Below are 16,219 nucleotides of genomic sequence, written 5' to 3' on the forward strand. Positions count from 1 at the left end.
CTGACACTCTTCTGCGTGACTTTCATTCATTCGTTCTTTTTTCAAACCTCCAACACCTCTCCTCCAACATTCTCAACTAAGGACTCTGCTTTTTATGTCTTAAATAAATCATCAGAAGAATTTCTACAGAATCTCACCACCAAATCTACCAACTTACCTGCATCGGTAACCAAATGCATTTTCCTTTTCTGCTGTTAAAATGGATAAACTGTTGGGGCACCTGGGTGGCTCAGTTGGTTAAGTGTCAGACTTCGGTTCAGGTCATGATCTCATGATTTGTGAGTTCAAGCCCCACATAGGGCTCTGTGCTGAGAGCACAGAGCCTGCATGGGATTCTCTCTCCCCACCTCTCTGCCCCTTCTCCCCTGCTCTCTCTCAAAATAAATAAACTTATAAAAATATTTTAAAAAAATGGATAAACTCTTTCTGCTCCAATACAGTACTGGATCTAATTCCCTCCTGCCTGATCAAGGGTATTGGTGCAGAACTCCTTGCTCTCCTACCATTTCTCTCATTCTATTAGATCACTGCACTAGCATATAAACATAATGCCAGATTTCTCTGCAGTACCTCAGCCCAGCCATTTACAGCATAATTCCTCAAATGCATTCTCTACACTTGATGTCCTATTTTTTCTCCATCATTCTCTCTTTTCATTCCACCACTGTACTGAAACCACTCTTGCCTAGATTGCCAATCCTCTCCAACTGCCAGATACGATGGCCATCTCAAAGTGCTTACCTAATTCAACTTATCAGCAGCATTTGACATGGGGTGATTATTCTTTCTTGAAACACTTTCATTACTTGACTGTAGGAAACTCTTCCCATATTTCCTTCGCTGATCCCTCCTCATTTTTCCAATTTCTAAATCTTAGAGGGTTCTAGGGCTTTTCATCTGTACTTTTGACTCAGATGATCTTATCCAACCTCATGCTTTATACACTATCTTTATACTGATGATCAAAAATATATATATCTCTAGCCCCAACTCCTACTGTACACTTATATACCTAACTCTGACCTTACAGTTCCACATGGATATTTATCACCCAACTCAAACTGTCTTTGTGTAAAATAGAACCCTCCCTGCCCCACTGCCAACACAGTGGCCCCAGAATATCAGTAAATAGTATCTCCATTACCTGACTTGATGCCACCTCTCTGGACTAGTCTCCTACCATCAATTACTCCTTATTCCATTCTGTCAACACTGAGCACCCCATTCTTTGAACATTATCGGGGCCTTTGTACTGGCTATCACCTTTGCTTGAAATTCTTTTCTCCCAGATTTCCACACAAATGGTTCTCAATTCCTCTTTACCAGAGAGACTTTACCAGCTCTTTACCAGAGACTCTCTTACCATTCATATACATTCAAAGTTAACTTTTGAACGATACGGGTTTGAACTGCACAGGTCCACTTATATGGGAATTTTTTATAGTACAATACTATAAATGCATATTCTCTTCCTTGTGATTTTAATAACGCTTTCTTTTCTCTATCTTACTTTACTGTAAGAATACAGTATATGATATGTATAGCATACAAAATATGTGTTAATTGACTCCACGTTATTCCTAAGACAGTCAAGTCAACAGTCAGCTACTAGTAGTTAAGTCTGTCAGGGAGGGGGCGGTGTCAAAAGTTGTATGTGGATTTTTGACTGTGCAGGGCGGCTGGCATCCCTAATCCCTGTATTGTTCAAGGGTCGATTGTATATATAAAATACTTCCCTGCTTTCTCTCTATCCCATTTAATCTGCTTTATTTTTCTTCGGAGCATTCATCACTCTTTACGATATAACATTTATTTATTTATTTACAGTTTATCTCTTCCCAGCAGACTGTTGGCTGTATAAAAATGGGACTATGTCTGCATCATTTACTGCTCTATGTCAAGCAATTAGTGCCTGGCACACTATTGACTATTTTAAAGTTTAATATAAACACCAAAGATTTTATTCAGATTAATAACCAAAACTGCTAAATAAAAAAAATTATTTTCCATGTAAATACATGAGGGAGATGACAAAAATATCTTAAAGAAAAATAAAAATTAACTTGAGGGAGATGTATCTCATTTATAAACCACAATATAAATCAGAGTATAATTCTTTCCCCCAAAACTTCAAAGATGGAATTCATTATTGTATATTTATAATCATTTCCATTCCCCAGTGAAATTCAGATTTTAAGAAGAGAGAATAAGGCCATATTATTAAAAAGAATTTTTAAAGTAAGAAAGCCCTTCACTCAGGTGTTTCTAAATGCAAATAAAATATAAACAGGATCATAAGCTCTCTCATTTTAATGTCTTCCCAATACAGTAAAGCACCCTGGTTTTCATGAGAAACATCTGTCTCTTCAGATACTATGGAAAGTAAAAGCGATACTATGCTAATTAAAAATGGTTATATTTTAGTTAGAAAAAAAACATTTTTTAAATTTTTTTCATGATATTTAATATGCTACATAACAAATATTCTATTGTGCTCTCTTTTTTTTTTTTTTAAAGTTTTAAAAGTTAGTCATGTCTTTATCACAGGGCCCAAAGAATACAATAATCTTTTATACAAAATGTAATAAAGATTTAATTGGATCTAAAATTTTACTTATATAACATCTAAATGAAAAATACCGAGAAAGCTTGAGACCAGTATCACATCACTCAAATATTAAGGTACATAAATTTGCAGAAGTCAAAATTAACACCCTGACCTTGTCAAAGTGATAAAACCAAATATAATAAACATATATCAGAATGTGCAGCAACACTGAATAATTCCATGTTAGGTATCAGGTTTTTCATTATTCCTCAGGAAAAAATCTAAGAGTTTATTAACTAAAAAATGGTAATTTAATGTTTGTAATGTTGTAACGTTCCATTTAACTAAAAAATGGAAATATTAATATTTAATATTCACTGAAAGTTGCCATTTAGATCTTCCTCGAACTTTCCGAAAGCTTAATCTTTATAAGATTAAATACAAAAAAACATTAAGTGCAAAAAAAAAAAAACACTTTCCCATCAGTAAACATGAAATGCTATGTTATCAAAGATGCTCACACAAATTCTACAAAAATGATTTCCTAAATGGCAGAAAGTAAGAACCGAGCTATAATTTACCCCAAAATTACCTGGCAAGTCTAGTGAAACACTCAGAGAGGAAAGTGTAGGTTTCAAGAAAAAAAAAAAAAAAACAGTACAAAATAGTTTAAAGATCCAAATCTATTATCATAACATTAACCTTACTGAGAACTACAAAAGAAGTAAATAGATCTTTACTTCCAACAAAAAGTCCAACCCTTTCATTAACTAGGAAGTTTACTTACCGCCCATGTTTTAGTCAACCTGAAGATTGGGGCACTCTGTAAGCCAGAAACCACCGCCATAAGTGCATGAAGGTTATTCAGCTCATACAGTTTCTGAAGATTTAAGAAAAAGGGAGAGGAGAGATGAAAAATAAAAAGAATAAACACAACAAAACTTTAGATTAACAACGAGTAAAATCTAGGCAATTGGGAGTGTTCCAGTACTTATCACCCTTATTGAGATTTGTCTTTACAGTACCCACCATGTTTACAGTAAACTGATTTTGGCCCACAAGAGAATTTCCCTGTTCTAACCTGGCATTGTCCCCAAGTGTTGGGAACACATCTACCTCTAGCTCAGTAATATATTAAGAAAACCAAAGTTATAGCTCAGCATCAAGTTTACCCAGTATGATCATGCACCCTAGTTTCCAGTAAGGAGTCTCCTTTACACTGAAATGCTAAGCCTCTGCCTTATGATCCCAGTTTTATGAAAGGATCTACACCCAGGATCCTGATATGGTTTCCTACTCAGTATCCTCATAATTCCAGGACGAGGGTTCAAACCTGCCTTCCACAGCCTTCCTCAATTTTCTGTTTCCTCCTGGCTGAATCCTCAGATTCTTTGTTCTTCATTCATGTTGGGACACCAACCTGCTTCCCAATACTAGGCCTTGCTTTACAGTCTCCTTGTAGAACTCCTACCTAACATTAGGTTCCATCAGTTTGCTAAGCAGATCTATTTGACATTTATTGCTAACTTCCCAGATTTCCTCATACTACCATGTGCTTACATCCTAATGGTCCTATCTAAAATCATTTAGAATGGTCCTCACCCACTACCAAAAGACTCCAGAGCAAAAAATGCCTGTTTTTAACTGAAAAACTCCAACCAATATACCACCTTAACTCAGGTCTCAAAGAATTGCCATAAAGTTTCAAGAAATATGAACTCAATAAAACTCAATCTTTTTTTTTAACGTTTTTTTTTTTTAACGTTTATTTATTTTTGAGAGAGAGAGACAGAGTGTGAGCCAGGGAGGGGCAGAAAGAGAGGGAGACACAGAATCCAAAGCAGGCTCCAGGCTCTGAGCTGTCAGTACAGAGCCCGATGCGGGGCTTGAACTCACGAGCTGTGAGATCATGACCTGAGCCCAAGTTGGATGCTTAACTGACTGTGCCACCCAGGCGTCCCAATAAAACTCAATCTTAAAAACATGTAAAATGAAAACACATAAGGAAACAGGAATTCACAAATGAGAACGACGTTAGGTACTGGCCTCAAAATGAAGATTAAACATGAAGACATTATCCAGAATGCAACATGAAAGAAAAAGTGTTTTAAAAAAATGTCAAACAAAGGTTAAGAGACATAAGAGGTTTAAAAAAAAAAAAAAAAGGCCAACATTTATCTAGAGGGAGATGTAGAAGAAGATGATAAAAAGCAATGGTAGAAATAATTATCTGAGAGATAATGGGAGATTATTATTTTCCCAGAGGACTAAAAAGACACTAATTCCTGGTGCCTAAAGAAACACAAAAAAACTGTAAGTCTGGAATAGCATTTTTAAAAAATGTTTATTTTTGAGAGAGACAGAGGACAAATGAGGGAGGGGCAGAGAGAGAGAGAGAGGGAGGGAGGGAGAGAGGGAGTGAGGGAGAGAGACAGAATCCACAAGCAGGCTCCAGGCTCTGAGCCGTCAGCACAGAGTTCAATGCAGGGCTCGATCTCATGAACTGTGAGATGGTGACCTGAGCTGAAGTCGGACACATAACCAACTGAAGCCACCCAGGCGCCCCTGGAATAGCATTTTTTAAGAACAAGATGACATAAAGATACTTCTAGGCAAAATAAAATAAAGATTAACGAAGGATTTTTTTTTAATGGTGTCAGACACTCAATATCACTAATCATCAGGGAAATGCAAATCAAAACCACAGTGAGATATCCTTTCATACTGGTCAGACTGGCTACTATCAAAATGACAAAAAATAACAACTGCTGGCAAGGATATGGGAAAAAGGGAACCCTGGCACACTGCTGGTGGGACTGTAAACTGACGTGGTCACTATGGAAAGCACTGGGAGGTTCTTCAAAAATTTAAAAACAGGGGCGCCTGGGTGGCTCAGTCGGTTAAGTGTCCGACTTCAGCTCAGGTCACGATCTCACGATCCGGGAGTTCGAGCCCCGCGTCGGGCTCTGGGCTGATGGCTCAGAGCCTGGAGCCTGCTTCCGATTCTGTGTCTCCCTCTCTCTGCCCCTCCCCTGTTCATGCTCTGTCTCTCTCTGTCCCAAAAATAAATAAACGTTTAAAAAAAAAAATTTAAAAACAGAACTACTGTATGATTCAGCAATTCTACTGGTGGATATTTATCTAAAGAAAAGGAAAACAAAATTCACAGTATGTTCACTGTAGCATTATTTACAATAACCAAGATATAGTAACAACCTAAGTGTCCACTGACTGATGAATAAAGATGTGGTATATATGATACAATACAATATTACCCAGCCATTAAAAAAAAAAAAAAATGAAATCCTGCCATTTGTGATAACATGATTGAACTTAAGAGGGTATTATGCTAAGTAAAATAAACCAGACAAAGACAAATATAGCATGATTTCATTTAAATGTGGAATCTAAAAAACAAATGAACAAACAAAACACACAGATTTATAGGAAAAAAACTTGATTATCAGATGGGAGGGCTTGGGGAGTGGGCAAAATAGGTGAAGGGGATTAAGAGGTACAAACTTCCAGTTCTAAAATAAGTAAGTCAAGGGGACGTGATGTACAGCATAAAAATATAGTAAAAAATATTATGATAATTCTGTATGGTAACTAGACTTATTGAGTTCACAATGCATAAAAATAATGGATCACTGATATATACCTGAAACAGGATATTGTTTGTTAATTATTCTTCAATAAAAAAATGGTGCCAGATACTCAAATGAAAAATATGAATAATCCATAATTCCTACATACAGAAAAAATTTTTTCCACATAAATACTCACATACAAAAATCAAAGCTATAAAATTTTCTTAAATGAGATACTCTTTTTTTTTTTTTTTTAAGATGATTTCTTTCTTTTGACAGAGTATGTGTACGTGTCGGGGAGGTGCAAAGAGACAGGGAGAGAGAAAATCCCAAGCAGGCTCCGAGCTGTCAGCGCAGAGCCCAATGCAGGGCTTGGCCTCACAAGCCGGGAGATCATGACCTGAGCCAAAATCAAAAGTCGGATGCTTAACCAACTGAGCCACTCAGACACCCCTTAAATAAGATACTCTTAAATGATATAATAAAAATTAAAGATCACTAAGTTTGACTACTAAAGTTAGAACATCTATATGAAAAGATAACATGAAAAGAGTAATAAGAGAAGTCACAAATATAAAGATGGATATAAAAACATATTGGAGAAGCAGTATCTAAAATTAAATAAAAAAACTCTTACAAAAATCAATAAAAGATCAACACCATAAGAGACAACTGTTCAAAAATCTTGAAGAGACATTTCAGGAGAGAAAACCTAAATGGCCACTGAAAAATGGCCACACTGAAAAAATGTTCATTCTCATCACGTTCAATGAAAGCTATTGTTCCGTCATTTCTTTAAAGGTAATTTATCTTTTCCCTCTATACTTCTAGGGCTTAACCCCTCACATGAGCACAAAGAGAATCCCACAGGACAGCTTTCTAGCAGCCGTGTGTACAGCAACAAAAATCTGGTAACTATCCAAGCCAGAGTATACTGAAGAATTGGTGGTAAATGCAAGCAACCGAACACTCTACAACAGAGGCACACCCAAAGCCATTCGGCAACAGCGCTGAGTAAAAACACCAAGTTATAAAAGTATAAAAGTAATTATGGACTAATTTAAACAAAATTCAAAAATATAAACAACAATCCATTACTCAGGAACACACATATGTACAGAACTAGAGAAAAAAGCTAACGTAAAGTTCAGGGCAATGGTTCCTTTGGTAGCAGGAGGGCAGGGGACTGCGTATGCGGAGGCCTATCCGAGTTCAGTGGGCAGTGGGGACATGGGCGTCCACTTTATGGTTCTTTTGATACTTAAAATATACTTTACAATTTTTGTGTGTGTCTATAGGATGATTAGTTTTATATGTCAAACTTGATTAGACTACAGTACCCAGTTATTTAACCAGACAATAACCTCGGTTTCGCTGTGGAGCCGTTGTGTAGATACAGTTAACATCCATAGTCAGTCGGCCTTTTGGCTAAGATCAAGTGTAAATAAAAGAGACCACATCTGACAATATGGTAGGCTGCATCTAATCAGCTGAAATGCCGTAAGAGTATAAAAACTGAAGGTTTCCCAGAGAAGAAATTCTGCTTCAAGACTGCAGCTTCAATTCCTGCCTGAGGTTTCTAGGCTGTCCACCTGCCCTACAATCAATTTCACACTTGCCAGCCCCTTCCCCCAACCATTGGAGCCAATTGCTTAATCTTCTTTATACATTTTACATACATGTATATTTATTCTGTCTCTCCAGAGAACCCTAACGGACACAGTCTACTAAACAAGTAAAAGACCTGCAAGTTTTGTAACAGACGGAATACAGAAGGCAGAGTCAGAATAGAGGGATTTAAAAGACAGTGTGAGCCAAAAAAAAAAAAAATTATGAATTTACAGCTTGGGATGAAAGAAACTACTGTCAAAAATAACTTAAAAGTCTAAGAGTCTGAACTGGAATTAAATGATTACTGGAGGAGGAAGGTAACAACGAGCTTGACAGGCAGAATTTGGTGGTTTTGAGTGGAACATGCAAAGCCCATAAAAACACTAACAAAAATACCAGAAAAGAAAAAAACAAATTCAGAATGTATGGAGAAAAGACACGAATTTCTGCTAGCTAAAACCCAATATTTATCAAACATATCACAGAGAATGTTTTCAGAAATTTTATGACATTGCCACAGATCACATTTTGAAAGCTAGCTCTGCCACCTAGTGCCACAGAACGTTAGAATACAACTGCTTCCAGGTGCGCAAGGAAATTACGGAGGCGTTCCAACCTATAGCAGTTACAATTTTAAAATAATTACGATAACTTAAAATTGTAAAAATGGCATTCTCATTTGAGTCCACCTTCATTCAGACATGAGGTAAGTTATGAATTTATTCTAAGAATGGTGAAGATGTGGCTACAATTATACCAACTTTTAGTGAACTTACCATAAATTTAGAGTTGTCAGTTTTAAGGAAATACTAGTATCCTCTTGTGGAATGCCTTGTTCACCCTCCTCTCTGAATTCTGACCATCCTTGAAATCCATGTTCCTTTTCTCTTGCTGCATTCATTATCTATGCCCCACAATAACTACTCAATTAACATGTTTGGTTAACATCCTCTTTATACTATTCCTTTAAAAATAAAGTCTTATTCTCCACAGGGTTGGCAGTGATAGATTTCAAAAACAAATAATCGATATACATTTTCCTACTTAATCATATAAGGCTTTCTCAATTACCTGCAGAAGAGTCCAGTATTTTGTAAATACTATACTTCACCATAATCTGATCTCTGCCTACTTATCCAGTCAAATAAGTAATATATTCCAGCTACTCTAAGACAGGGAGGGGAGAGCTAAAGGGAGGAAGACAGGAAGAATAAAGAAAAGGCAAAGAAAACAGGCATCCAATCGAAAGAGTCAACATATTAATCAACAGGTCTTATTTTCCAGGGTCAATAAATAGTAAATAAAGTATCACGGGCAAATAGTCACTCACAATGCTGAATGGCTGGACTCAAAAATAAAAATACAAGCCTTTCTTACCTTAGCAGTTTTAATATAGTGGCTCAAAACTTCTGCTCTAATTTTTAATGTCTGAGCATGAAGAATTTCTCTAACAACCCAAAAGCTTACCTGCAAATAAAAATTAAAAGGAGTTGAATGGCAAGATTCTTTACTCACAAGGATCAAATTAATGACAAGAGCTACTTGGTGAATGACCGATAGCTGGTTAAAAGACAATACTTTTTTTTCTCCTTCCGGCTCCCCGCCAGGATATAACCAGTCTTCAAATGTTGCATACATTTCATATATACATGATATGTATGTGCATAGAGATATACATGTGTATATGTGTATGCTTATACACACACACACACACACACACAAACATGACTACGAGTTTTGATTTGTAAAAGCAAAATAAATTTTGAAGGAGTTAATAAAACTGGTTTTATTGCATTATTACAACAAGAACACTATACAAATAAATGTAATTTTATTCTGAAACATAATGGTAGAATTAGATAAGCTCTAAGATCAGACATTATAAACTATGCTACTTAGGGCAAGTTTTTCTGTGGCTGTGTAATCCCACATTGCCATTTATTTACATTATGAAATAATACCATAAAGAAAAGTCATTCTAAAATTAAACTAAGATTATATTTTTAAAATCATGTAATGCTTTCTAATTCAATAAACCACCTTTACAATTTCTTTTAAAAACCATTTATCAGAAGGCAGGCTAAATCTGAATTACTAAAATGCTCTATGTACTCTGATGAAAATAGTTTGCTTCTCATAAATATAACATATTTTTAATTCATTTACTATGAAAATAAAATCAAGGCACTCTCAGTTGGCTTGAACTTACACAAATCGAAATACAAGGTGTATTAGCAAGAAATGATAGTGCAAAACATAGTGCCACTGCCTCGCATTTCTTATCCCTGTTTTAGTGAGAAACATTTCAGATTTTACTTGCAACTTTCATCTATAAACTGTCAAAATGTACATATTTTGTATATATTTTACAAATATATATGTAAATATAAAATGTATGTATTTTATAAAGCCATATTCATATTTGTTACTATATCTGGGCTACTAATGACAATAAGTATCCCCCATTCTGATAAAGTACACTTCTAAAATATATCAAAAGCTATACTTTATTTTGTCAACAACCTTGGCAAATATCACCTGTGAATTTAAACTAAACTGCATGATTACTGACTTTATTAAATTTAATGCTAGGCAAATTTTTTTTTCATTTTTTTTTTTTTTAACATTTATTTATTTTTGAGACAGAGAGAGACAAAGCATGAGCAGGGGAGGGTCAGAGACAGAGGGAGACACAGAATCCGAAACAGGCTCCAGGCTCTGAGCTGTCAGCCCAGAGCCCGATGCGGGGCTCGAACTCACGGACCACGAGATCATGACCTGAGCCGAAGTCGGACGCCCAACTGACTGAGCCACCCAGGCGCCCCAATGCTAGGCAAATTTTAAGACAAAATGCCATCATGATTTTAAAACATGGCCAAAAGGTCTCTGTCATTCTGTCATTGAAAGTTGGGGTCTATGTCACCTGTCATGTCATCTGGACAGGCTTGTGACTGCTTTAATGAACAGAAGATTAACAAAATTGATGCTAACTTCCAGAAGATGGTCATAAAAGAAAGCCTCTGCCTTGACTGCCAGAACATTCTCTCTGAGGTTCCTGAGCTACTGTGTAAGAAGTCCAACTTCTGTCCATGCTGGACAGGCTAAGTGCAGGTGCTCCCCAGTTGACAATCCCAGACAAAGCCAACCATACCCCAGAATACTGATCCAGAATGACCCACACAAAGATACAGTTCAATAAAATTACTGGGAAAAAATCTTTTGGCCATTGAGACAAAAAGATAAAGTGATTTTTAAGGAAAAGAAAATGTAATTATCACCGGACTTATCAACAGTAACACTTGTCAGAAAAAAAAAATGGAGTAATATATCAAAAATCATCAAGGAAAGAAAATTGTACACAGAGGACAGGCACATTTGCCAGCATGCAAGAATTCAGGAATTACTATTCTCACGAGCCCTTCCTGAGTACTGTAATGGATAACAAGCTATAGGCAATCAACATGCCTTGATAATCAGGATTCTGTGAGTAGAAGAAAGAACATGCGGACGCAATACAGAAGAGTTGGGAAAAAACCTCTATAGTCGGTCCTGAATTTGAATTACAAGTATCTATATGAACTCATGAGATATTTTATCTTTAAACAGTTGTTTGTCTATGTGTGTGTGGACGACATATAGAAATCTTAGCTACCTCTGCTGAAAAAGGCATAGAAAATAGCAATGAGCATTCCTAGCATTCAAGTCCATTTCCCCCTGTAAGAAACCAGGACTTATTAAAGAACGTTGATTCCAGATACAGGGAGGGGATGGGAGCAGGTAATGGACAAAATGAACCTGAAATATCTTTGCATACCAGATGGCAAGGAAACTATTAAAGACTGTTAGAATCATGACAAAGGACATGAAAGTGGCTCAGCTGGTTAAGCATAAGACTCTTGATTTCAGTTTAGGTCATGATCTCATGGTTTTGTGAGTTGGAGCCCTGCGTCTGGCTCTGTGCTGACTGTGTGGAGCCTGCTCGGGATTCTCCCTCTCTTTCTGCCCCTCCCCCTGCTCTAACTCTCTCTGTCTCTCTCAAAATAAACAAACTTAACAATATACTTTTTTAAAAAGGTAATAACTGCAATGGGTTGAAACACATCATATATGATGTTTTAATTTGTAAGTTCACAATGGTACTTAAAAAAACTACTTGGTCACTGTTAGAGGAAGACAGAACACCAATTCACTATCTTCAAAACAACTAAATAATGGGAAAGAATTGAACATTTATCCTTCCTTGCTTATAGGAAATGGATCTCTGGGTAAGCAAATACCAGATGAGGGAAAATGTCTCTTTATAAAAGCATTCCAACTAATAAATGAAAAAGAATGAAATGTGAATTAACCTTAACATTTTTTTAATGTTTATTTATTTTTGAGGGGGGTGGGCAGGGAGAGAGGGAGATAGAGAATCCAAAGCAGGCCCCAGGCTCTGAGCTGTCAGCAAGGAGCCAATGCAAGGCACAAACTGTGAAATATGACCTGATCCTGAGTCGGACGCTTAACCAACTGAGCCATCCAGGCGTCCCAGCCTTTTAACAACTTCAGTTAATTAATGGATCTAGACACAGCTGCTAAAATCCTGAAAAAGACAACCAGATATTATGTGCCTCCTGATGAAAAAGAAGAAAAACCACAAACACAACACATATTCTTGCCAAAGGTACTGAACCCAACTGAATCCTTGGAACCAGCAATAACACCCAGAAAACATAATATATTACACTGTATAGATGCAATCTAGATTGTGGGAGACTCAAAATTAGGTCAAAATGCCTAGGTGCCTCCACAGGTAAATGATAAGGAAAAGAAAAGGAGAAAATGCCAATTAAAAAGTCTTAAAATTTAACAAATTTTAAAAATTGGCAAGGGTAAATAGTTGTGTCTGGGGACACATTTAGGTGATAAAACTATAAAAAGACACACAAGAAAGTGAGTATGATAAAAGGACAGTGATTATTCCTGGAAGAAGAAAGGGTGTGACTGGGCTGAGGTACATGTAGGAGTTTCTAAAGTTCAAGTTTTATTTTTGGTCCAGGTGATGTTACAAGGATATTTGACAATAGTTTATTGAACCATGTATTTGTTTTGTGGGTTTTTTGTATCCACATTTTAATTTACAGTAAGTTATGAGTAAGAAAATAAATGAGTAAGAAATACAAGAATAATAAAAATGACCAGGGAGATTTTAAAATGACAGAACTTGTGGGGCGCCTGGGTGGCTCAGTCGGTTAAGTGGCCAACTTCGGCTCAGGTCATGATCTCGCGGTCCGTGAGCTCGACCCCCACATCGGGCTCTGTGCTGACAGCTCAGAGCCTGGAGCCTGTTTCGGATTCTGTGTCTCCCTCTCTCTTACCCTCCCCCGTTCATGCTCTGTCTCTCTCTGTCTCAAAAATAAATGAACGTTAAAAAAAAAATTAAAAAAAAAGAAAAAAGAAAATGACAGAACTTGTGAAAATGAAAAAACAAAAGAAAAGTGAAATTAAAATTAGTAAGAGCTAGAATGAAAAGGTCCGTGGAGATAATGATCTTTGTTTTTCCTGTTCACTAATATATTCCAAACACTGAGAACAGTGCCCAGGACACACTGAAGCTTAATAAACATTTACTGAATAAAAATGAAACCCGAATCATTTCATATCAATTAGGTTGCAAAGTCTGATGATACCAACTGTTGACAAAGATGAGAGTAACGGAAGTTCTTGTACTCTGCTGGTGGGAATGCAAAATCAGTACAATCATTAAAAAAAAAAAAAGACACCATCTTTTATAGGTAAACATGCATACATTCTCTCTGACAAAAATTTTATATCTAAACACACATTTTTCTAACCAATTACAGTGGTTTTTTTTTTTTTTTTTCAACGTTTATTTATTTTTGGGACAGAGAGAGACAGAGCATGAACGGGGGAGGGGCAGAGAGAGAGGGAGACACAGAATCGGAAACAGGCTCCAGGCTCTGAGCCATCAGCCCAGAGCCCAACGCGGGGCTCGAACTCACGGACCACGAGATCGTGACCTGGCTGAAGTCGGACGCTTAACCGACTGCGCCACCCAGGCGCCCCTACAGTGGGTTTTTTTAACCCACTTTAATGTATCAATTTAGTAAGTCTAAGTAGCAATGTTACTACTTTATTAAGCAGAAAAGATCAAAGAACATATCTAATACAAATAAATATTATTTCAGAATACTTCTGTTTCAGCTGTGTGTCTACACTGAATCACAATGTAAAACATTTTATCTTATCGTGGGTCACCATCAAAAAAGTTTGAAAGCTACTGCCTAGAGAAACTAGTATACATAAGTACCAAGACTCAGAATATTCCTAGCATCATTCTTCATAATAGCAAAAAATTAGGAAACATATCTCATGGTCATCCTCAAAAGAATGATAAATTCATTTTGATATATTCATACAATGAAATGCTAGAAAACAGTGAAAAATCAATGAATTAGAGCCAAATACATCACCATGGCATCAGAGAAACACAAAGTGAAAAAAAGCCAACCATAAAAAAATACATATATAGTCTGATGATACATTTTATGAGGATGAAAAACAAGATTATACAACATGCTGTTTCAGGTTACAAACATTTCCGATGAATCTATAAAAGAATTACAAGAAGAGTTTAAAAAACTTTTAAAAACCTGCCCAAAAAACCAAACCCCAAATTTTCAGATAATGGTTATCCTTAAGAGAGGGTACAGGGAAGAATATGTAAAATGTTTAAAGAGTTTGGGTAATATTCTAGCTCCTAGCTTAGGTGGTTAATTCAAAATCATTTATTAGAATGCTTTTTAATACACATTCATCACATGAACTTGCCATTTCTGTAGGCTAACAATGGTTGAACATCAGCAGTTTCACATGATTCAAACAAATATTTAACACATTCTTTGAAATGTACCAAATATTTCATAAAAAAGTAAATCCTAGAAAACATTTATTCATAGGATATTTTTAACTGTAGTTGCTTTATTCAGTTTTATAATCATATAGAAGTGTTATAAAAACCTTATATTTGCAGCCAAAAATATGTTAAGCTTCAAGATAGTTTTCTCAACTGTTTACATGGAACACTTCAAATGTATACTGAACTAAACAGAAGATAATAATGAAGTCCCTGATGTACAGCAACCAGTTTCAACAATTACCAAGTTATGGCCAAACTTTTTCACCTCTACCCCTCCCTTCCCCTCAAATGCCCCAGGAATACTGTGAAGAAAATCATAGATAATATATAACTACATCTATAAATTTTACTTTCAGAAAGTAGAGTCTTTTTTAACAAACATAACCCATTATCATGATCATTCTTAAAAGCATTAACTTCTAATTATCAGTCGTATTTCCAATTATCTAAAGATAATGTCTAAAACAAATTTAAACAACCCTTCCCCAATAAAAAAGAAAACAAAAACAAGAACCTCCACTGGCCAGAAGGCATGCCCCCAAGTTGTCAGAGGAATATCCAATATAGAATGATGATTAAAATTATGACATAGTTCAATCACAGGAGATCACAGAGATACTAAAAATGTTTTCAACATATAATGATATAGGAACATTTAATGGTATGCCGTGACAATAAGGCTATAAATTACATACACAACATGATTTCTATTAAATTAAGAAAAAATAAAGAATGAAGAAAAGGATATATGCTGAAATGTTAACAACAGTCATGTCCAGGTATTTGTTTTCCCCTCAGCTTTTTATACATTTCTACGTTTTTTTCAATTTCCCTGCAATACATATTATTATTTTGATAATCAATAGAAAGCATAATTGAAAATTTTTTTTTAATGTTTTTATTTATTTTTGAAGGGGAGAGAGAGAGAGTGAGACAGAGCATGAGCAGGGGAGGAGCAGAGAGAGAGGGAGACACAGAATTCAAAGCAGGCTCCAGGCTCTAAGCTGTCAGCATAGAGCCCGATGTGGGGCTTGAACTCATGAACTGTGAGCCGAAGTCGGACGCTTAACTGACTGAGCCACCCAGGCGCCCCAGAAAGCATAATTTTTAATGGGATGGGAGAGAGTTCCATTTCTGGTAATGTGGAGTAGCTGGTATCTTTGGGAATGCTCATCTGATTATAATTCCAAATTATAAAAACAACTATTTAAAACCACAAGAGAGGGACGAAAAGAAGGCAGAAACTGGAGAACTGATCCTTGAAAGAAGATGCGTTGGATGAGATTTGCACTTGGTTCACTGAGGATGCTTTCTAGTTACCACAGTGTGGGCAACTAAAATTCAAGCAGAAGGCCATAGTCTTAATGGCTTCAAAAGTCAGAAGCCAGCTGGCCAAAAGTGAGGGGATAAATTCTAGAAAGGAAAGAGAGATAAGAAGGAGATTCCTCCAAATCTATATAAAAATGTCATCTAACTCTCTGGCTGGCCTTGGAACTGTGCATGTGCAAGGGAAACTCTAAGAAGCCTAATTGAAAACAAAACCTAAAG

General features: G+C 36.2%; 1 protein-coding gene across 7 annotated transcripts in view; it reads right to left on the minus strand.

Moving 5' to 3' along the window:
• The window catches only part of RALGPS2 (Ral GEF with PH domain and SH3 binding motif 2), a 170,686-nt gene that overhangs the window by 89,124 nt on the left and 65,343 nt on the right, over window positions 1-16,219 (minus strand). For all 7 annotated transcript variants that reach the window (XM_040446660.1, XM_040446662.1, XM_040446657.1 and 4 more), the window contains 2 exons: window positions 9,127-9,216; window positions 3,336-3,428 (listed from right to left, as the gene is read on the minus strand). In XM_040446660.1, coding sequence (XP_040302594.1) covers window positions 3,336-3,428; window positions 9,127-9,216 — 183 coding nt within the window. The remainder of the gene's footprint in view (window positions 1-3,335; window positions 3,429-9,126; window positions 9,217-16,219) is intronic.

This window comes from Herpailurus yagouaroundi, unplaced genomic scaffold, assembly GCF_014898765.1.
Source record: "Herpailurus yagouaroundi ecotype Mexico unplaced genomic scaffold, PumYag 195, whole genome shotgun sequence".
NCBI classification, from domain to species: domain Eukaryota; kingdom Metazoa; phylum Chordata; class Mammalia; order Carnivora; family Felidae; genus Herpailurus; species Herpailurus yagouaroundi.